A 22,006-nucleotide genomic window follows, 5' to 3' on the forward strand; every position below is an offset into this window, starting at 1 on the left:
TTTTAATTTTTTTTTTTTCCAACATACTAATAATTATTTTCAAATAGAATTAGGTTTTTATAAAATATGAAATGTAAAATAATAATAATTCTTTTGATTAAATATTAGTTGTAATACTAACAATACTTTTATTTTTATTTTTTTTTTTATTAAAATTGTAGTTTTTTAGATAAAAATAAAAAATAAAAAAAAAAAATAAAAAAAAAAAAGAAATAAATTTTAAAAAAAAAAGAAATGTCTTTTAAAACAGTGAAACAAACAGAAGTTAATGTTGGAACCATTAATGTAAATTTAATTGAATTAGGTATTGGAAAAGTGGTTATTGATGGAATTGTAACCAATTTTTATAAATCAACAGAAAGATTTGATTTATCATTCTCTGGTATTCCAAAAGTTGTTGCATGTATTAGAAATATTGAACCATTTAATCAATTAAATGGTGCTAATAAAATTTGTGGTATAAATAGTAGTAATAATAATAATAATAATAATAATTATCAAATTTCAATAAAATCTAATATTAGTAATATTACATGTGATGGATTTGATTATGAATGTGAAATTCAGGGAAATAGTACCCATTTTACAGTTGATTATACAGCGGTTTATCATGTAAATTCAAATCCAATTTCAAAATATTATAATAGAAAGGTATGTATTAAATCAGTACCATATGGAACTTACTTATCAAATAATAATGGTGTGATTGAAATGAGTGAAAAGCTACGTAAATATGAGGAATGGTTCATTGAAAGAGCTGCAACTGGTCCAAATTCATTGGATACTGATATCTATATTTTCAGTAAAACATTCAACAAATATTTAACCTTTAATCCATCAACGAATCAATTATCTCATGGTTCAATTTGTGAAAATAGTATATGGCGTTTAGAAGGTAACACTCAATTAAATCATGAAAAATTCACTCTATTCTCTGATACTTTTAATCAATATAATTTAAGAGCATTTGCAAATGGTGATACTGAAAATGGACTTTTTTTTAATGGTAATTATTTAAAATTTTATTTTATTAATTTTAAAATTAATTGTATAAAAAATATAAAATCTAATCTAAATAAAAAAAAAAAAAAAACTAGGTGATCAAGAATCTTTATTTGAAGTTATTTTATTGAAACAATAGGATTTAGGTATTTTTTTTAAATAAAAAAAAAATAATAATAATAATAAAAGTTAAAGACTAGTTAGTTTTTAATATTTTGATAAGATTTGACCAACCAATTTTTTTTTTTTTTTTTTTTTTTTTTTTTTTTTTTTTTTTTTTTTTTTTCTTTATTTTTTTTTTTAACCTTTTTTTTTTTTTTTTTTTATTAATAGCAATGAATTTATCAAATACACCCAATTACATTCAGAATATAATAATAAAACAATCAATAAATAATGAATCATCATTAATTAATTTTATGTATTTTGTTTCAGAAATTCAAAGTATTAATGAAATAAACAACCAAAAAATAAGACAAACTCTATCATTAGTTTGCAAGAGATGGTATCAATTTATAAATCAAACACATATATTAGATATTGATTCAAAAGGAAACCATGGTATGAAGAAAAACTTATACAATCATGATGATGATGATGATTGTAATGAAATTGAAAATTCAATAGAAATGTCACATCCAAACAGTATAAAAGAAATTAAAAAAATAAAGATTAATTATAATATTTGGAATGAAATTAATAATAACAACAATAATAATAATAATAATAATAATAATAATGATGATATCAATGATATCAATTATGAATATAAAGAAAAAGATAAATTATTAGTTTTTAAATTTCAAAATTGGTTATCAAAATTTCAATTATTAGAAAAAGTAACAGTAAACTGTTTTGATACTATCAAAGATTTAGAATTTATTAAATTTATTATTGATCAATTACAAGAGTTTTCAAAAAAAAGAATATCAAATTCATTGAATGTAACAAACACAAACATTATAATCATTAATATTAATGTACTATCAAATCATGATGTTAAAATAAAAGAATATCCAAACCAATTAAAATTATCAAATTATTATCATGATGATCAACAACAACAACAACAACAACAACAACAACAACAACAACAACAACAACAACAACAACAACAACAATTTATAAAAATTAATAAAATTAAAATGGATTTAAAGAAATATTTAGGAAATTTAGAAGAAATTATAAAGAACAAAGTTGATATTAAATATTTTAAAGATTGTTTAATTGATGTATGGACACCAAATTATTTATATTTAAATCAAGTTAGAGTTGATAGAGATGAACTAGATGGTACTAAATTTCATTCAAATGAATATAGCACTTTATTTAAACTAAATTCTTTAAAACATATCTCTATTGGTAAAAATGATTATCTTGATTTAATTGATTTAGTTAATTGTTTAAAGGTTAATGATAATAGCAACAACAACAACAATAATAATAATAATAATAATAATAATAATAATAATAATAATAATAATAATAATAATAATAATAATAATAATAATAATAATAATAATAATAATAATAATAATAATAATAATAATAATAATAATAGTAATAATAATATAGAACAATTACAATCATTTGAAGTTTATTTAGATTTAAGTATTCATTTAGATGGACATGATAGAGTTGAAAATGATTTTGAAAATGGTAATTGTGATTTAATTTATTGTCATCTTACATCACCACCATTGCTTGATTCTGTTGAAAAATTAGAATCTAGAAATACCTATGAAGATTGGTCAGAATTTTGTAATATTTTATCAAAAAACTCAACATTAAAAGGAATTTCTTTGAAAAATTATTGTAGTTTTGAAAGTGGAGAAGAGTATCATCATCATAAGCATGAAGAAAGTAGATCACAATTATTTGCATCAATTTGGGTTAATAATTATTCAATAGTTTATTTAAATTTGGAGAATTTCCCATTCTTATCAAGTGACTTTTTTTCAAATATTAATCAATATAATAAAACATTGGTACATTTAACATTTGGTGGGAATACTATAAAAACTAATGAATCAATTGAACTATTAAATCAATTCATTATGGATAATAAAACAGTAAAGTCAATGACAATTTGGAATGATTATCCAATCACTTTCTATAATAAATTATCAAGTGGTTTAAGATTAAATAAAACCATCAAACAATTTGAAATATTTTTTTTCTTGTATGGAAAAACTGATCAAAATAGAATAAGATGTGAAGATTTCTTTAAATCATTATTGGGTTCAGATTCTTTGGAATCCATCTCCATTAATTCAGAGATTGAACTCTCTGCTTCCGATTACTTTAACCAATCAAAATCATTATTAAACAAATTCATTTTAAATCTTTCAAAATTCGAATATGACGAATACGGCTCAAATTTTAATTTTAATAAAATAAAAAAAGCTTTTCATTGAATCTTTTTTTTTTTTATTTATTTTTATTTTTTTTTTTTTTTTTTTTGATTTTTTAACTGATCAAAAAATTTTTTGATTTCTTTTTTTTTTTTTTTTTTTGATTTTCTAAAAAAAAAAAAAACAAATAAAAAATAAATAAAAAAAAATGGATATTTATATAGTAGATATTTTGTTTTTTAAAATTTGGAGAAATTTATATATTAGAAATCAAATAATAAATCATTTAGAAATTTTTAGAGAAAATAAAGAAGTTACAATTGATTCAAAAAATGATTTACTAACAAATAAATATAGAGATTATTTTTTAAAGATAATTTATCAAGGTTCAGAAATTTTATATGATAATGATTTACCAGAATGTGTTGAATTTTTAGAGATTGTAAATGATTTTGAAATTGATAATGAAAATAAGTTACCATTAATTTCATTAAAAAATCCACCAAGTTCATTGAAAACTCTTCAAATTACAAGTGGTTCAAGAATGAATATGAAATCATACCCACTGAATTTTTTCCCTGATTCAATTACAACTTTAAAATTTAGTGGAACTGATAATAGACAATTTCTACCACACACTTTTAAATCATCATCCAACATTACAAGTATGTCATTTTCATTTTGGTATAATTTTCCATTTGAAATCAATAGTCTACCAAGTGGTATTAAAGAATTAAATTTTTTTAAATTTAGTAAATTCGATCAAGAATTCAAATTAAATCAAATACCAGAATCTTTAACAACTTTAAAATTACCAATATATTACTCTCATCCAATATCAAAAGAATTCATACAATCATTACCATTATTAGAAACTTTGTTATTACCAGAATCATATGATTCTTTAGAATATGAATTTTTAAAATCAATAAAAAATATAAAATATTTTAAACCAATATATCATTTTATAAATAAATAAATAAACAAATAAAAAAAAGTAAAAAAAAAAATAAAAAAAAAATTATATATTACATTTCTTGTATAGAAAATATTTTATTTAGTTAATTAATTAAAATTTATAAGTTTTTTTAAATATTTTATATTTTTTTTAAATTTAAAATATTGAAATTAATAAAAGAGATAATAATAATAAATAATTTAAAATTATTACAGTTGAATTTGAACTTTCATCTGGTGCACCATATGTTAAAGAGTATGCACTATTTTCAGTTGAAATTGAAAAAAGAGATGAATCAACTTGTTCATTTTTAATTTGAAATGAAAAACTTGAGAAATTACCAGTTAAACTTCCAATTGATTTAATTAATGTATATTTTTTATTATTTTTTGGTTGATAATCTAAACTTACTGATAAACTTCCTTTTAATACAGTATTATGAGAAACAATTACTAAAGGAGATCCAACACCAACTGTTTTCATTGTTGTTTGTGGACCTAATAGTAAAGACCCTTCGATATTGGTTTGAACATGATCTGATTGAACTAACAATGATGTTCCAGTAATATTTAAATCACCATTAATTGTATTTAATCCTGAAATTGTTAATGAACCACCATTTCCATTTAAATTTGAATTAATTGTTGATGATGTTATTGAAAGTTGTGAAGTTGATCCAATTGATAAAGAATTAACACTATTTAATTTTGTTTTTAAAATTGAAATTTGATAATTTAAATTAATATTTTGGTCAATTGGTGATGTTGATGAGGATGAGGATGAGGATGAGGATGATGAATTTGATGGTTTTTTACCAAAATTTGAAACATCTAAACCATTTAATGTTAATTTACTTCCACTTTTAAAATTAATACCACTTTCAACTAGACGAATTGAACCAATTGTATTGTCACCTGAAAAAGTAACAGTTGGTTGATCGGCAAATTGTCCAGTTCCAATAATATTTGATTGAATTATTTGAGTAATTTTTGAATTTGAAACTTCGACATTTATTAAACCACCAATAATATTTAAAGTTTTGAAAGTGGATGATGATATGGTTCCACTTGAAGGATTTGGATAACTTTGATATAAAAATGAAACTACTCCATTACCACTTACATTTGATAAACCAACATTTTGACTATTAATATTTAAATTACCATTAACAATTACATTTGAAATTGTTCCATTCAATAAATTTGAGTTGAGTACTTTTAGTGTTGAACCAAGTACTACTGAACCAAATGTACTATCCTTAATTACAACCAAATCCACTTCTACCACTGACCTTGATCCAATATTAATTACTACATTATCACCAGATTGTGGTAATGCTCCACCAATCCAATTGGTAGCCTTACTCCATTGACATGGTGTTGTTATACAATCAATTTGATCATTGAATAAAACTTGAGAAGAATTTATTAATTTAAAAATAGAAATTATAATAAAAAGTAATAATAATTTAATATTCATTTTAATTTTATTTTATTATTTTAAAAAAAAAAAACTATAGATAAAAAAAAAAAAAAAAAAAAAAGAAGATGGGATAAAATAAAAATCTAAAAATATCAAAAAAAAAAAAAAAAAAAAAAAAAAAAAGAAAAACATTTGGAATTATTTGAAATCAATCAAAAAACCTTGCACTAAAAATAAATTGGTTCAGTGAAAAAAAAAAAAATCAGTGTGGTTTTTTTTTTTTTTTTTTCTTGAAGTTTTAAAAAAAAAAAAAATAGTAAAATGTTTACTATTTTTATTTTTATTTTTATTTTTATTTTTATTTTTATTTTTATTTTTATTTTTATTTTTTTATATAAATGTTTATATATTTAATAATTATAATGTAAATAGGGGAACCAATTAAGTGTCATATTTGAAATGATGAAAACAATGATAATATCTGCACCACAATGAGCGAGAATAGAGGCTAATGGACCAACATACTTAGTTATATATACAAATAACCAACCACCAATAAATACTATTAATGTAGCCAAAGAACTAATATAAACATTATAAAATATTATTAATACCGCCTAAATTGTTTAAAAAAAAAAAAAAAAAAAAAATTGTCAATAATTTTTTAAAAAAAAATAAATAAATAAATAAATAAATAAAAATAAAGTAAAGTATACATACAAAATGATAAAGTGCATAAAAAGTTGTTATAACAAGTCTATGTAATTTTGAAGAACCAAAAGTATTTGGCAAAAAACAACGCCACCACCATTCTTCAATGATTGGATTTACTAAGCTAAAATAAATATAAAAAATATATTCCATATTGAATGAATAATTTAATAACCCATATTGTGTTAATTTCGTAATTGTATTTGGTATAAACTATAATGATAATAATAATAATAAAAACTATTAGTTAAAATTATACCTTTTTTAAAGAGAAAAAAAAAAAAATACATACATCAGAAAATAAATAATAAAATAAACTTCCAAATGATAAACTAATTATTAGTATTATTAAACCAATAATGAATTGTGGTATTGAAAATAGAGATTTAAATATTTTAGTTGGTAATGACATTGGAGGTTCAAATTGTTGTTCTTTTGAATATATATCAATTAAATAATCTGTATCATTTATATCATCAATGTCATTATAAATTGCTAAATTACTTTTATATTGTTTTCCACCAATTGATATATTATCATTCCTATAATTATTATTATTATTATTATTATTATTATTATTATTATTTTTTTTATTTTTCTTTTTATTATTATTATTATTATTATTATTATTACTATTATTTTTTGAAGAAGAAGAAGAAGAATTACTAATTAATGTTGTTTTGTTAAATTTATTAATTATTAAATCATAATTTTCATTCCTATAATTTTGATTATATCTACTATTGTCTAATGATGGATCAATAAATTTTGAATTTATAAATAAGTATATTATTGGAACCAATATAATTGTAATATGAAAAGCAACGATTGCAATATAAATATCCTTCATAACATGAATAAATAATGCCATCTCTATTGTGGGTAATATCATCATTACCAATAAAAACCAAAATCTTTTATCCTTTGTTGTTAATGGGTGATTAACTAAATTCCATTTCTATTAATGTCAAAAAAAAAAAAAAAAAAAAAAAAAAAAAAAATATTAGCAATAATAATAACCCAAAAACTTAAAATTAATAGTTGACCACCCATTAAAAAAAAAAAAAACTTACCATATATCTTTTATTATAATTTAATTTTGAAGAACAATAATCTATAATATTATCAATAAACATTTTTTTTTTTTTCTCTTTTATTTAAACATACTTTTGAATGATGGGACTACTTTTTTTTTTAAAAAAAAATCAAAAAAAAAAATTTTATTTTTTGTTTTTTAAAAAAAAAAAAAAAAATCTTAAACCTAAAAAAAAATAAATTAAAAAAAAAAAATCAATTAAATAATAAAAATAATCATATTAAAATATATAAAAAAAATTTAATTATGACAAATAATAATAATAAAAAAATACATTAAAAAAAATTTAATTATAACATATGATAAAAATAATTATAATAAAAAAAAATAAAAAAAAAAGAAAAAAAAAAAAACTTATTTTGGTTATAAAACTTATTTTTAAAACAAAGATGATAGATGGTTATTTAAAAGGTGAATAATATCTAGAACTACTTAAATATTTATTTTTATTTTAAAAAATTAATTTTTTTTTTTTTTTTTTTTTTTTTTTTTTTTTTTTTTTTTTTTCTTCTCTAAAAATTAAATTAATATCTTCATAACACCACTATAGTGACACAAAACCTCGCACAACCTATACCCGATAATTTTTTATTTTTTTTAATTTTTTTTTAATTTTTTTTTTTTTTTTTTTTTTTTTTTTAGATATTTTCAAATTTTCCCCTATTTAAAACCCAAATTAAATTTCAACTCTCAAATTAATAATCAAATTGAATTAATAATATAAATACAATGGGTAACAGGTAATTATTTATTTGATTTGATTTGATTTTATTTTAATAATGTATTAACATTATTTATTATTTAAAAAATTAAAATTACTTTTTAATTATTTATTATGTAGAGCATTCAAATCACATCACGGTCACTTTTTAAGCGCTGAAGGCGAAGCTGTAAAGACTCACCACGGTCATCATGATCATCACACCCATTTCCACGTTGAAAACCATGGTGGTAAAGTTGCATTAAAGACCCATTGCGGTAAATACCTTTCAATTGGTGATCATAAACAAGTTTACCTCTCACACCACTTACACGGTGACCACTCACTCTTCCACTTAGAACATCATGGCGGTAAAGTCTCAATCAAAGGTCATCACCACCACTACATTTCCGCTGATCATCATGGTCATGTTTCAACCAAAGAACACCACGATCACGACACCACCTTTGAAGAAATTATTATTTAAACTAATTTTTTAATACCAATAAATTTAAAATGATGTTGTAAATAATATAATTATTTTTTTTATTTATTTATTCATTATTCATTTATTTATTTATCATTATTCATTCATCCATTCAGTCATTCATTCATTCATTCATTCATTTGTTCATTTATTCATTTATTCGTTTATTCATTTTTTATCAATTTGTTTTTTTTTTTTTTTTGGTCAATAAAACAAAATTAAACACCCAATCTTTTAGTTGTTTTATTATTATTTTTTTTTTTTTTTTAGAAGGTTCTGACTTTTCAAATTGATTATTTTTTTTAATATTTCCCACCCTATAATATAATTTTGGATAACACTTGAGAAATAAAGATGTGTTTTTAGAATTTTGTGCCATTTTTTCAAGTAAAATGATGACGTGCGTTTCAGTTGATATTTTTGAATAATAAAATGAAATTTTCAGACAATTTTTATTTTTTTTTTATTTTTATTTTTTTTTTTATTATTTTTCAGAAACAGTTGGAAAACTGGTCAAGATTTTTTTTTTTTTCAGGCCAAAAAAAAAAACAATAAATTGAAAATTTTTTTTTAATCATTCAATATAAAAAACTTTTTATAAATAATATATACATACAATGGGTAACAGGTAAATTATTAATTATAACTTTTAAATTATTATTTAATAATAATGTAATTTAAAATTCAAAATTTTAATTAATTAATTTTAAATTTATTTATAATAATATTATAGAGCATTCAAAGCACACAACGGTCACTACTTAAGCGCTGAACACGATCACGTCAAGACCCACCACGGTCATCACGATCATCACACTCACTTCCATATCGAAAACCACGGAAGCAAAGTTGCCTTAAGAACCCATTGCGGTAAATACGTTTCAATTGGTGACCATAAACAAGTTTACCTCTCACACCACTTACACGGTGACCACTCACTCTTCCACTTAGAACACCACCACGGTAAAGTCTCAATCAAAGGTCATCACCACCACTACATCTCTGTTGACGGTCACGGTCATGTCTCTACCTCCCATCACCACGATCATCATGCTACTTTCGAAGAACACATCTTATAAACAAATAAATAAAACAATAAAAATGTTGTAAAATATTAAAAAATAAAAAAAAAAAAAAAAAAAAAAAATTCATTGTATTTTCATTTGATTCTTAAGATATTTTTTTAAAAAAATATCTAAAAATAAACAAAAATAAAAAGTTTTTTTTTATCTTAATAATATATTAATATTTAATAATAAAGATGTTTTATATAAATGATAATAAGTATTTAAAAGATAATATGATTTTGTGAGAAGATTTTTTATTTTTTTTTTTCCCTTTAACTTCATAAAAAATATATATATTGAAATATGTTTGAGAAATAAAACTACAAACGAAATTCAAAAAATAAGATTTTATAATCTTTTTTTTTAAAAAAAAAAAATAAAAAAAAAAAAAAAAAAAAGATTATTATATAATCATCGTGTCAACTCTATTTAATGGTAAAACTTAAATAGAATTGGGAATTCATCAAATCATTCATTTTTAAAAATTATCGTACGCTGAACCTCAACCCAAAGAAATGTATATTCACTTTTAAAGGTATTATATCAATGAAATAATACATAGAATTTTGTTATTAGGGTAGGTAATATGAAAATTTAGCCAAATTATGAAAGAAAAAATAATTATAAACCTTGCCAACCTGGTTTTATCTGTGCTGTGGCGATTGAATTCCAAAGTGGTTTTACTAATAATCCAAAAGGTCAATTTGAATTCCGTACAGGCTCAACTCAATGGTCTAAACAAAAAGTCGATTAATTAACAAAGAAAAAAAAAAAAAAAAAAAAAAAAATTACGATTTGAATATTATTATGTGTTTTGATTTTTGATAACTTATTTAAATTTGGATTTGTCAACTATTCATTTTAATTGCTTGGATTGATTCATTAAATTTCGTTTCATTTCTCCAATACTCTAAACTCGGTGATGAATCCTTTTTAATAATATTTTTAGGTTTCCTTTTTTTTCATTTGAATCTAATTTTTTGATTTGTTCTATAATAATTTGAATATTTAATCCAATTGTATTATTATGTAATTGTTGAAATATAATTGCATTTGATTTAATATTTTTATCTATATTCTTTAATTTTTAATTGAACTCAAGTTAATTAATCTGCTCAATAATCACTATTATTATTACTATTATTATTACTATTATTATTATTATTATTTTTATCAGTACCACCACAATAACTTTATTATTTTTATCACCACTACCCTACTTTCATTCAATTGAATGTGAAATTGTTGTAATAGTTTTTTAAACGAAATACTTAATAGATACAAATTGTATTGAATTGAATTATTAATTTCATTTTTACATAGTTGATACAATTGCATCTAAAAGCTATTCAATCCAAATAAATTCAATGAGTAATAAATTTTAAAAATATTCCCTCCATCTATTTAAAATATTATAATTTAATTTTATATGTTATTACAATTATTTTGAAAAAAAAAAAAAAAAAAAAAAAAAAAAAAAAAAAAAAAGCTTGACTTTAATTTTTTTTTTTATTTTTTTTTTCCTAAAAAGGTTTTCCTCAGAAAGAATTAATTTTTAAATGAATCAGAAAAGGATGTAAAAAGGAATTATAGAAATTTATTCAATAATATTTTGTTAAAAAAAGGGAAAAGATAAAAATTAAAATTATAAAAAAAAAAAAAAAAAAAAAAAAAAAAATTAAAAAAAATATATATATATATATATATTAACTTAATTTTAATATTAATTAAATATTTATTTTTTTTAAATAATAAATTATTTAATTATAGATTTATTGGAAATGATCTTCTTGTGTAATTTGGAGTGAAATCATTTAGAAACCAAAGTATCTTGATTTTCTTGGGCAATCTCTATTCCAACCTTCTTGACAAAGTGGAGTGACACCCCATTTGGAACCAGTGCTACATAATGATGGGAAGAAGACGTCGGTTTCTTCTTGGAGTACACCACCAATGACAACAGTGTTCTTGTTAATACCATAACCTAATTTGAAGATTTCAACAGCATCCATTGGTAATTGGTTGAAACAACGTTCACAATACATGTTAGAGACATAGGAAGCAAAGATAACTTTATCGAATTTAGCCCACATGATTGCAGCAGAGCACATTGGGCATGGTTCACCGGTGGTGTACAAGTAATAACCTTCCCAGGTGGTCTTACCATAAAGTTCTGAACAATTTAAAATAGCACGGATCTCACCATGTAAAATTGCAGATGTTTGGCCAGTATTTACACCAGTACACATTAAAGTACCATTGGAGTGGAAGATGGCAGCACCGAATTTTTGGTTAATTGCTTTGGTTACATCGATTGCAACTCTCATATTGGTTTCATGGAAGACTTTATCGGCTGGTGATAAATCTTCAGCTTTAATTAAATCAGCCTAAAATAAATAAATTTTTAAAAAATTAAAAATGTTAATAAAAATAAAAAAATAATTTATTTCCAATAGGAAAAAAAAAAAAGTAAACTGTTTTAAAGTAAACTGTATAAAAAAAAAAGTAAACTGTTTAAAAAAAAAAAAAAGTAAACTGTTTAAAAAAAAAAAAACTTACTGGTGCAACTGGGAAGTATGGAGATTTTGGACAGTTATTGTCACGGTGAGCTAAAGCGGAAGTTGCAAGAGCAAAGATAACTAAAATGATTGATAATAAGTTTAATCTCATTTTTTGGATGATTGGAAATTATTGATAATTATTTGAAATAGGATACAAGTACAGTTTATGAAAAAAAAAAAAAGGTAATAATACAATATTGTAATGATAAAAAATGTAATGATATAATGATTTGATTTGTACAAAATTTATTTTCTTTTATACTTTTTTTTTTTAATGTTTTTTTCACATTTTTTTTTTTTTTTTTTTTTTTTTTTTTTTAAAAAAATGTAAATTTCGAGTAATGTGCACAATCATAATATTTTTTAGTGATTGACACAAAACACTGACAATGAAAAATATCTTTAAAATTAGTTGAAAAAGAGTATTGTGATATTCGTTTTAGTATTCTTTTTCTTTGCAAAATTTTTTTTTTTTTAATATCTCTCACTCGCTGATTGCTCCAATCGATACGAATCTTTTGATGTATATCTATATTTTTTGAAAAAAAATAAATAAACTGTCCAATCAAAAGATTTTAAGAACGAGCGTTCGTTTTTGTTATTAGAATGATTTATTAGACGACACTTTGCAAAGAATCTGGAAAATTGGAGAAAAAAAAAAAAAAAAAATTAAAAATAAAATAAAATGATTTTAAAAATATTTTCAAAATAAAAAGGACTATTAATCTCTAATTGGTCCAATATTTAATAAAAAAAAAAAAAAAAAAAATATCTGAAAGTGTTTGAAAAAAAAAAAAAAAAGACGATAAATTTTTTAAAAATGCAACCAATCAAATTTATCCAATTATTTTCATTTTTTTCGTATTTTATTTATATTTTTTTATTTATTTTTTCCTTACAAAGCACCCCAATGGCATCATCTTTATCTTTTTGTCTTGCACAGAAATTTTTTTTTTTTTTATTTTTTTTTTTAAACCATTGAAAAGAAGGAATGTATATTAGTAAAAAAAATTAAAAAAAAACTTTGTGCAATATGTTAATTTGAAGACATGTCTATTATGAACTGCTTTTTTTTTTTTTTTTTTTTTTTTTTTTTTTTTAATCTGATTTCCATAGGCCTAGAACTATAATAAAAAAAAAAAAAAAAAATCTTAAACCGTCTAAAACTTTTTGATAAGAAAAAAAAAAATAAAAAAATAATAAATAAATAAAAAAAATATTGAAAAGTTTTTTTTTTTTTGTTATCATCTTATTTTAAAAAGACCTTTTTTTTCCTTTTTTTTTTTTTTTTTTTATAGAAAAATAGAAAACTTAAGATTTTTAAAAACTATATAACTAGATATATATAAAAAAAAAAAAAAATTTTTTTTTTTTTTTTTCTTTCCAAAAATAAAATATAACAAAAAAAAATCGGGTGATAGTTTTTTTAAAATGAAAATTAAAAATTTTATTTATTTTTTAATATATTTTATATTTTTATTTAAAGTTATAAATGGACAAAATAAAACATGTAAAATTTCAGTACTTTTATCTGGTGATAAATCAGATCTTGGTTATAATTATATGATGAATGAAGCAAGAGTTTTAGCCGAAAGTCAATTACATATGTATCCATTTTCAATTTATTATGAACATTTGGAAGAATCAACTTTAGAAGCTGAACATGCTATTCAAGATTCAGTTGATAAAGGTGCAAATTTAATAGTTGTTTCATCAGTAATTCATTTTTCATTGGGTGTAAAATATGCAACAAAGTATAAGGATGAACCAATTTATTGGATTATTAGAGGTAGTAAATTAGTACCAACTTTACCAAAAGTTGTAATTTTAAATTTTAATTCATTCGAACTTCATTATCTTTTGGGTTATTATGCTGGTCTTGCAACAAAAACTGGTGTAGTTGGTTTCGTTTCACCAGGTATTGGAATTAATACATTATCATGTGATAATAGTTTTTATATTGGTGCTAAATATGCTAGATCAAATATTACATTCCTTGACATTCATACTGGTTCATGGTATAATCCAGAAGTTTCTTATAAAGCAGCTCAAAAATTAATTGAAAATGGTGCAGATGTAATTGGTATGTCTCAAGACGATATGTCCGTTCAAAAAGCTATTATGGATTCCGGTGGTCTTGGTCTTGGTGTTACTGGTTATCCTGGTCATTATCAATTTGGTTCAGATGTTGCTTATAGTTATTTAACCAATTGGACAAATCTTTTCATCACTTATGCAAACCACGTTATCAATGATGATTGGCCAGCATTTGATTCATTTTTTACAAATTTATCAAGAAAAGATGCAATCTTTATGGATGATTTTAGTTTTAGAGTACCAATTGATATTCAAACAAAAACTAAAATTGAATTAGAAAATTTAATGAATACTTCATATGCACCATATAAATCTGATCCAATTCTTGAATCAATTGGTTTACAATTTTCTGGTAATTGGATTAATGATACTCAATTTAGAGCAAATACTAAAATTTTACCATCATATGGTGATTCAACTGTAATTTATTTTGGTTTATATACAATTCCAATTGAATTTGTAAAGTATAATTAATTTTTTATAAAAAAAAAAATAAAAAATAATAATAATAATTTATTAATATATAATTTTTTTTTTTTTTTTAGGTTGATTATCCAGAATCATTAAAAATTGGTGTTACAGTTGTTTCAGGATTTTGTATATTTTTATGTTTAATTTCAATGATAATTGTTATTAAATTTAAAGAAGCAAAAGTTATTAAATCATCAAGTCCAATATTTTGTTTATTAATTTTATTTGGTTGTATTGTAATTTTTGTTGGGTGTATAATGTTTGCAAGATCACCAACCGATGGTAGTTGTCGTAGTAGAGTTTGGTTATTAAGTTTGGGGTATACAATTTTCTTGGGTAATTTAATGGTAAAGAATTGGAGAATTTGGTTATTATTTGATAATCCAAAATTAAAGAAACGTGCAATTACAAATTGGAAATTATATCCATGGGTAAGTGGTATTGTTATAATTGATATTGTAATTCTCTCAATTTGGCAAGCATTGGGTGATATTGTAGCTGAATCTAGAACTGGTATTGACTCATTAACAAAATATGAATATAGAAATGTTTGTGCATCAAGTGATCAAGGTTCAATTGCACTTTATTTGCTATTGGTATTCCATGGTTTAATTCTATTGGTTGCATGTTTTATTTCATTTAAAATTAAAGTTGTCGATATTGAAGAATTTAATGAATCAAAACCAATTACTACCAGTGTTTATATTATCACATTTTGTTTATTCATTGTAATTCCAATTATGGTTTCGTCACCAACCGTTACAACTCAAACTACAATCATTTGTATTTGTGCTTTAATTACAACAATGTTAAGTATCATTCTATTGTTTGGTACTAAATTCTTTAAAATGATAACAGTTGGTTTAGAACTTGGTCAAACTTTTGTAACAAGTACAAAATCTTCATCACATTCTCAAAGAACAAAATCTTCCAAATCTTCAAATGGTTCTGGTCCAAAAATTAATGGTTTCGGTGGTAATGTTTTAAATCTTGATGATGATTCCGATGAAATATCTTCTGAAAAAGAAAAAAAGAAACCAATTGAATCAAATCCAAAAGATCATATGGCTGTTTTTACAAGTGATGAAGAAACAAGTAAAGCAAGTAAATTTAGTTCTGAACAATTTAGTAGAGAACAAATAAATGATAATATTATTCTTGAAAATAATAATGATAATGAAGAAAAACAAAAAGATGAAGAAGAAATAAAAGAAGAAAAACTTTTAGTATCAGAAATTCAAGCAAAGAGATTATCACTTGAACAAAATGGTCAAACTGAAATTGATTCGAATGATGTTTAAATTAATGATATCATATTAAAAAAAAAAAAAAAAAAAAAAAAAAAAAAAACAAAAAAATATATATATATACATGATTTAATTTTATAGAACCTTATTAAAAAAAAAAAAAAAAAAAAAAAAAAAAAATAATAATAATGTGTTTTTAATGTAATAATAGTAGTTCAAAATTTTATAACAATAAAAATAGTTTATAATTTATATATATAATATATTTTAATTAACAATTTATATATTAAATCCTACACTAGTGTAATTTTTTTTTTTTTTTTTTTTTTTTTTTTTTTTTTTTTTTTTTTTTTTTTATTATCATTTATTTAAACATCATTCACTTATATTTTGAAAAAAATTAAAGGGGGTTTTTTGTTTGGAAAAAAAAATTTGAGAATGAAAATTCTTTATAATTTTCCAGTGAAACCATTTCTATATTTTAATCTCTGTTTTTTTTTTATTTATTTATTTTTATATTTTTTTTTTTTTTTTTTTGTGTCACCACAAGAGCCATATCCATTTGCTTGAGAGATATTTTGAATAAAAAGTAATTATTTTTAAAATTTTTATTTTTTTTTTAAATTTTTTTTTTTTTTATTTTTTTTTTTTTTTTTCAAAATTCTTTTTTTCTTTTTTTTTTTTTTTTTTTTTATTTTTTTTTTTTTTTATTTTCATTTTAATAATTCGCACAAAAAAAAAAAAAAAAAAAAAAGTAATAAAAAAATGTCAATTAAATCAATCACAGCCTTAATTTTTGTTGTTTTATGTATTGCAATTTCAAGTGCCGATATTTGGAGCTATTGTCCAGGAAATATTGATGCAACTTTTACAATTGATACACTCACAGTTTCACCAGATCCACCATTAATTGGTAAAGCAGCTTTCGTCAAATTAGCAGGTTCTTTAAGTGATGAAGTTACTGAAGGTGAATCAGTCTTTAGTCTCCAATATTACATTGATGGTGCTTGGAGAAATCTTCCAACTTTCAAAAACGATGTTTGCAAATTACTCTCTTGTCCAGTTCAACCAGGTCCACTCGTTTTTAACACTACTATTAATGTCCCATTCATTACTCCACCAGTAAGTTTTTAAAATCTAAACACTTTTTTTGTTTTTCTTTTCTTCTTTTCTTTTACTACAAATAATATTCAAATTACTAATAAAAAAAAAAAAAATTAAATTAAATTAACAGGGTCAATATCAAGGTACTCTTCAATTAACTGACCAAAATAACAAAAACATCTCATGTTTAACTTTTGCAACCACCTTAGCTTATTCAATCTAAAGGAATTCCAAAATAAATATTTATTTACTGAAAAAAAAAAAAAAAAAAAATCAAAACAAACAAAACCTCAACATTGTTGAGTCGACTCCAAAGTTTCTTAAGTATTTATAGTTTTTTATAATAAATTAGTTTTTGGGGTTCTCATTAAAAAAAAAAAAAAAAAAAAAAAACAGATTTAAAATTATTTTATTTTTCTTTTGTGGTGAAAAAAAAAAAAAAAAAAAAAAAAAGATAAATCTTACAAGATGGGTGTTTTTTTAATTATTTTAATTTTGATTATTTGTTTTAAATATTTTTTAAATTAAAAAAAAAAAAAAAAAAAAAACAAAAAAAAAAAAAACCCTTTAAAAATTGAAATTGGATATTAGAGATTTACTATTTAAAGTTAATCAACAATTTATAAAAATGCATTTATAATTATTCTAACCCTCTCTGGTTTTTTTTTTTTTATTTTTAATATGATTCAATTTTTTTTATTATTTTTATTATTTATTTTTATTATTTTATAATATTTATTATTTTTTTTTTTTTATTTTTAATATGATTCAATTTTTTTTATTATTTTTATTATTTATTTTTATTATTTTATAATATTTATTATTTTTTTTTTTTTTTTAATTTTGAATAATAATTTTTTTTTTTTTTCTTTTTCTTTTTTTTTTTTTATTATATTTATTTTCTATACATATAAAAAAAAAAATTTAATAATTATTAAAAATAAATAATCAAAATAAAAAAAATAAAAAAATGATAAAAACTATATTATTATTATTAATAAATTTTATGTTAATTTTGATTGTAAATGGTGATATATGGAATTATTGTGACGGTAATATTAATCCAACATTTAAAATTAATAAACTTACATTATTACCAGATCCACCATTAGTTGGAAAAGAAGTTACAATAAGTTTAGAAGGATCATTAAATGAACAAATAACATCAGGTTCATCAATATTTAATGTTGCATTCTTTATTAATGGTGGTTGGCGTCAACTTCCAACATTCCATAATGATATTTGTAAAGTTTTAAGTTGTCCAGTTTCTGCAGGTCCATTCACTTATTCAACTTCTATTAAAGTTCCAATCTTCACTCCACATGGTCAATATAAAGGTCAATTAACATTAACTGATCAATCAAATAGAAATGTTACTTGTCTTACTTTTCAAACTTATTTAAAATAATTTAAAAAATAATAAAATAATAAAATAATAAAATTAAATATACATATAAATAAAAAAACATACTAAAAAAAAATTTAACAATTAAATAGAAATAAATAAAAAAAATATAAAATCAAAATATATAAATAAAAATTATTATAATTAATATTATTTTAGTTATTAAAAAAAAAAAAAAAAAAAAAAAAAAAAAAAAAAAATTTATTTTGTTTTATGACTTTATATATATATTTTTTTTTTTTTTTTATACTTTTATTTATTTATCATTATTATTTTTTTTATTTATTTAAGAAACAATACGCTTTTTATTTTGAAAATCACTATCAATTACAATATCAGGACTAAAAGGTGTTTGAAATGATAATTGTGAAGAATGGTGAGATGAACTGAATGGGGCTTCAATTGTATTAAAATCTGAAAAGAAATCATTATTTTGTTGAACTACCATTGATGAATTATTAATTTGATTGATTGGTTGATCAACATCATCTCTTTTTCTTTTCATTGATGAGGTACTACTTGGTGAATTCATTATATCCATCATCATACCAAATTCAAATCCTTGAGTTAATGTATTATGTTGATGGTGATGTTGTTGTTGTTGATGTTGTTGTTGTTGTTGAATTTGTGTTGGTGAATTTCCACTTTTTTTACTATCTACAATTGGTTTCACTTGAATCTCTTCTTTATCTTGTTGAATTTGTGTTTGTGTTTCTAAATCTGATGTTTGGACTTGAATCATAAAATCTTCTTGTTGTTGTTGTTGTTGTTGTTGTTGTTGTTGTTGTTGTTGTTGTTGTTGTTGTTGTTGTTGTTGTTGTTGTTGTTGTTGTTGTGGTGGTTGTTGTTTTGAATGTACATTTTCTTCTTTTACCTCTTTATTTTGTTGTTGTTGATGATTTTCATCTAAAAGTTCCAAAGAAATAACTGGATCAATTACAATATCTAACATAGGTGTTGTATTAGAATTGATAGTTGAGGATGTAGAAGTTGTTGGAGTGATACTATTTATTGTTGTGGTTGTTGTTGTTATAGTTGGAGGTGATGTTGTTGTTGTTATAGTTGGAGGTGATGTTGTTGTTGTTATAGTTGGAGGTGATGTTGTTTTTGTTGTTGTAGTTGTAGTTGTAATTGTTGGTGGTGATATAATAGTTGGTGTTGTGGTTGGAATTGTATTTGTTATTGTTTGTGGAGTTGAGGTAGTTGATGTTGTTGGTGGCATAACTGTAGTTATTGGTAAATTTTTATCATCACTACTAATAGTAGCTGTATCATCATAAGAACTATTATCAAAAGTAAAAGAATCATCAATATATGAACCTAAACTATCCATATTAATTTCAATTGGAAAATTCATAGAATTATCAGGTTCTAATTTAAGTTCCATATCAATTACATCTTGTTGTTCAGGTGATGAATTATTTGAATTATTTGTTGAATTTGGGACACTTGATGTGTTGTTGTTATTATTATTATTAATAATATTATTAGTACTATTGGTAGTAGTACTACTATTATTATTATTAGTAGTACTATTGTTGCTGCTGTTGTTGCTATTTAAACTATTTGATTGATCATTACTATTTATAATTTGTGAGTCACTACTTGATAAATATTTATTTTTATTTTTTTCAGGTGTATCTGGAAATGGAATTGTATTTGATAAAAAACTTAAAAGATAATTAAGTTGTGCTTCATTTACTAAACCATTCTTCCAATCTAATTTATCCTGATTTGATCTACTATCCATATCTTTATACATATTATCTAATTTTAATCTTTCTGTTATCTAATAAAATAAATAAATACATATATATATATATTAATAAAAATATATTTTTTTTTTTTTTTTTTTTTTTTTATATATATATATATTTTACTCTTGTTGTTTTTTTATTTGCAACTAATCTTCTTAAAGCATCTAATATTAAACGACCCCAAGTTGGATTATTTTTAGAGGAAGGTTCATCATGAATAATTGGGATATCGAGAATGTATTCTAAACTACTCGGTATTTCTGCGCCCCTATTATTCGACATTACTGATGGATTGGTTGGTATTTTATGATAGGTACGAGTTGCAGATTTTATATATTTATCTTCTGGACCTAAAAACATTTGATTAGGATTAAATGGTAATACTTGATCCATTGTATAGGCTGTTGGTAATAATTTACTAGAATTTGATAATGATGATTTCTCATTATCAGTTCCACTATCATCACCTTTATTTGGTGTTGTATTTTCTTTATTTTTTGTAGAATTGGTTGTTGGTGTTGATGGTGTTGATGATGATGATGTTGTTGATGATGATGTTTGTGAATTGCTATTTGATTTTGATCTAGGTTTTGATTTTGGTTTTGTAGTTGGAGTAGTGGAAGTTGTTGGTAATGATGATGTTGATGAGGATAATGAATTTGAAGTTGTTATATTATTATTTGATGATGCTAGAGTATTTGATGATTGTGTTAAAGTTGAAGGAGATGATTTATTTAATGGATTTGTTGTTGTTGTTGTTGTTGTGGTTATTGGAATACCACCATTGTTAAGTGGTGATGGTTTTGGTTTTATTTGAATTTGTGGTTGAATTGGCATACTATTTACCATTGCTCTACTCATAGTTTGTTGTTGTGGTGATGGTCCAATGATTGCACCAGTTGGAGAAGTTCTAACAAAGCCACCACTTATTGGTCCACGTGGACCCATTGTACTATATGGTGGTGGTTTAGCTGTTATAGAATTAATTGGAACCAATGGTTTTACTGCTAATCCTGCACAACATTTACCTTGACAAGGAACTCTCTGTATATTTTGTTGTGATTGTGATTGTTGTTGTGATGAACTCATAGGTTGTTTTGATACCATTCCAACCATTGGTGATCTATTGATTGTTAATGGTGTGCCAACTCTATACTGTGTTTGTTGTTGTTGTTGATAAATTACACCTGGTTGTGGTTTATAATTTGATTGTTGAGGTAAAGGAGCTGTACGATTTATATTTTGTTGTTGTTGTTGTTGTTGTTGTTGTTGTTGTTGTTGTTGTTGTTGTTGTGGATTTATGGTACGATTTACATTTACTTGTTGTGATTGATTTGGTTGTTGCTGTGGTACTGATTGCTGAATTGTTTGTTGTGGTATTGATTGTTGTGGTACTGATTGTTGTGGTATTGTTTGTTGTGATTGTGGCTTTTGTTTTAAACTTGGATTACTATTCGTTATAACTAATTTAAGAGGTGGTGCAGCTCTTGGTTTTGCTGTATTATTGTTTATATTTGATTGTTGAGTTTGAGTTGGTTGTTGTATTGTTGATGATTTTGCTTGATTT

At 22.1% G+C, this 22,006-nt stretch overlaps 11 protein-coding genes across 11 annotated transcripts; 7 read left to right on the forward strand and 4 right to left on the reverse strand.

Moving 5' to 3' along the window:
- Window positions 1–234: 234 nt before the first annotated feature.
- DDB_G0282163 (hypothetical protein) lies at window positions 235–3,419 on the forward strand (the record flags this gene model as incomplete). Its single annotated transcript, XM_635246.1, has 2 exons — window positions 235–1,006; window positions 1,336–3,419. The coding sequence occupies 2 exons, from the start codon at window positions 235–237 to the stop codon at window positions 3,417–3,419; spliced, it is 2,856 nt and encodes a 951-aa protein (XP_640338.1).
- A 145-nt stretch (window positions 3,420–3,564) lies between these two features.
- Window positions 3,565–4,335, forward strand: DDB_G0282165 (hypothetical protein; the record flags this gene model as incomplete). Its single annotated transcript, XM_635247.1, has 1 exon — window positions 3,565–4,335. One exon carries the CDS (start codon window positions 3,565–3,567, stop codon window positions 4,333–4,335), a length of 771 nt encoding a protein of 256 aa, XP_640339.1.
- A 135-nt stretch (window positions 4,336–4,470) lies between these two features.
- Window positions 4,471–5,793, reverse strand: DDB_G0282167 (hypothetical protein; the record flags this gene model as incomplete). The annotated part of the gene is made up of 1 exon (XM_635248.1): window positions 4,471–5,793. The coding sequence occupies one exon, from the start codon at window positions 5,791–5,793 to the stop codon at window positions 4,471–4,473; it is 1,323 nt and encodes a 440-aa protein (XP_640340.1).
- A 353-nt stretch (window positions 5,794–6,146) lies between these two features.
- DDB_G0282169 (hypothetical protein) lies at window positions 6,147–7,583 on the reverse strand (the record flags this gene model as incomplete). Its single annotated transcript, XM_635249.1, has 5 exons — window positions 6,147–6,353; window positions 6,457–6,571; window positions 6,623–6,660; window positions 6,740–7,405; window positions 7,521–7,583. 5 exons carry the CDS (start codon window positions 7,581–7,583, stop codon window positions 6,147–6,149), a joined length of 1,089 nt encoding a protein of 362 aa, XP_640341.1.
- Window positions 7,584–8,272: 689 nt separating this feature from the next.
- hatA (actin binding protein) lies at window positions 8,273–8,730 on the forward strand (the record flags this gene model as incomplete). Its single annotated transcript, XM_635250.1, has 2 exons — window positions 8,273–8,283; window positions 8,385–8,730. The coding sequence occupies 2 exons, from the start codon at window positions 8,273–8,275 to the stop codon at window positions 8,728–8,730; spliced, it is 357 nt and encodes a 118-aa protein (XP_640342.1).
- A 617-nt stretch (window positions 8,731–9,347) lies between these two features.
- hatB (actin binding protein) lies at window positions 9,348–9,809 on the forward strand (the record flags this gene model as incomplete). Its single annotated transcript, XM_635251.1, has 2 exons — window positions 9,348–9,358; window positions 9,464–9,809. The coding sequence occupies 2 exons, from the start codon at window positions 9,348–9,350 to the stop codon at window positions 9,807–9,809; spliced, it is 357 nt and encodes a 118-aa protein (XP_640343.1).
- A 1,802-nt stretch (window positions 9,810–11,611) lies between these two features.
- Window positions 11,612–12,467, reverse strand: DDB_G0282171 (hypothetical protein; the record flags this gene model as incomplete). Its single annotated transcript, XM_635252.1, has 2 exons — window positions 11,612–12,184; window positions 12,357–12,467. 2 exons carry the CDS (start codon window positions 12,465–12,467, stop codon window positions 11,612–11,614), a joined length of 684 nt encoding a protein of 227 aa, XP_640344.1.
- Window positions 12,468–13,789: 1,322 nt separating this feature from the next.
- grlF (G-protein-coupled receptor family 3 protein 6) lies at window positions 13,790–16,227 on the forward strand (the record flags this gene model as incomplete). Its single annotated transcript, XM_635254.1, has 2 exons — window positions 13,790–14,875; window positions 15,001–16,227. The coding sequence occupies 2 exons, from the start codon at window positions 13,790–13,792 to the stop codon at window positions 16,225–16,227; spliced, it is 2,313 nt and encodes a 770-aa protein (XP_640346.1).
- A 711-nt stretch (window positions 16,228–16,938) lies between these two features.
- DDB_G0282177 (hypothetical protein) lies at window positions 16,939–17,500 on the forward strand (the record flags this gene model as incomplete). Its single annotated transcript, XM_635255.1, has 2 exons — window positions 16,939–17,295; window positions 17,408–17,500. 2 exons carry the CDS (start codon window positions 16,939–16,941, stop codon window positions 17,498–17,500), a joined length of 450 nt encoding a protein of 149 aa, XP_640347.1.
- A 747-nt stretch (window positions 17,501–18,247) lies between these two features.
- DDB_G0282179 (hypothetical protein) lies at window positions 18,248–18,685 on the forward strand (the record flags this gene model as incomplete). Its single annotated transcript, XM_635256.2, has 1 exon — window positions 18,248–18,685. One exon carries the CDS (start codon window positions 18,248–18,250, stop codon window positions 18,683–18,685), a length of 438 nt encoding a protein of 145 aa, XP_640348.2.
- Window positions 18,686–18,968: 283 nt separating this feature from the next.
- On the reverse strand, window positions 18,969–22,006 carry DDB_G0282187 (hypothetical protein; the record flags this gene model as incomplete). The annotated part of the gene is made up of 2 exons (XM_635257.2): window positions 18,969–20,471; window positions 20,563–22,006. Coding segments are annotated over 2 exons (2,947 nt in total), but the record flags the coding sequence as incomplete, so codon positions are not given.

Source organism: Dictyostelium discoideum, assembly GCF_000004695.1.
Source record: "Dictyostelium discoideum AX4 chromosome 3 chromosome, whole genome shotgun sequence".
Lineage (NCBI taxonomy): Eukaryota > Evosea > Eumycetozoa > Dictyosteliales > Dictyosteliaceae > Dictyostelium > Dictyostelium discoideum.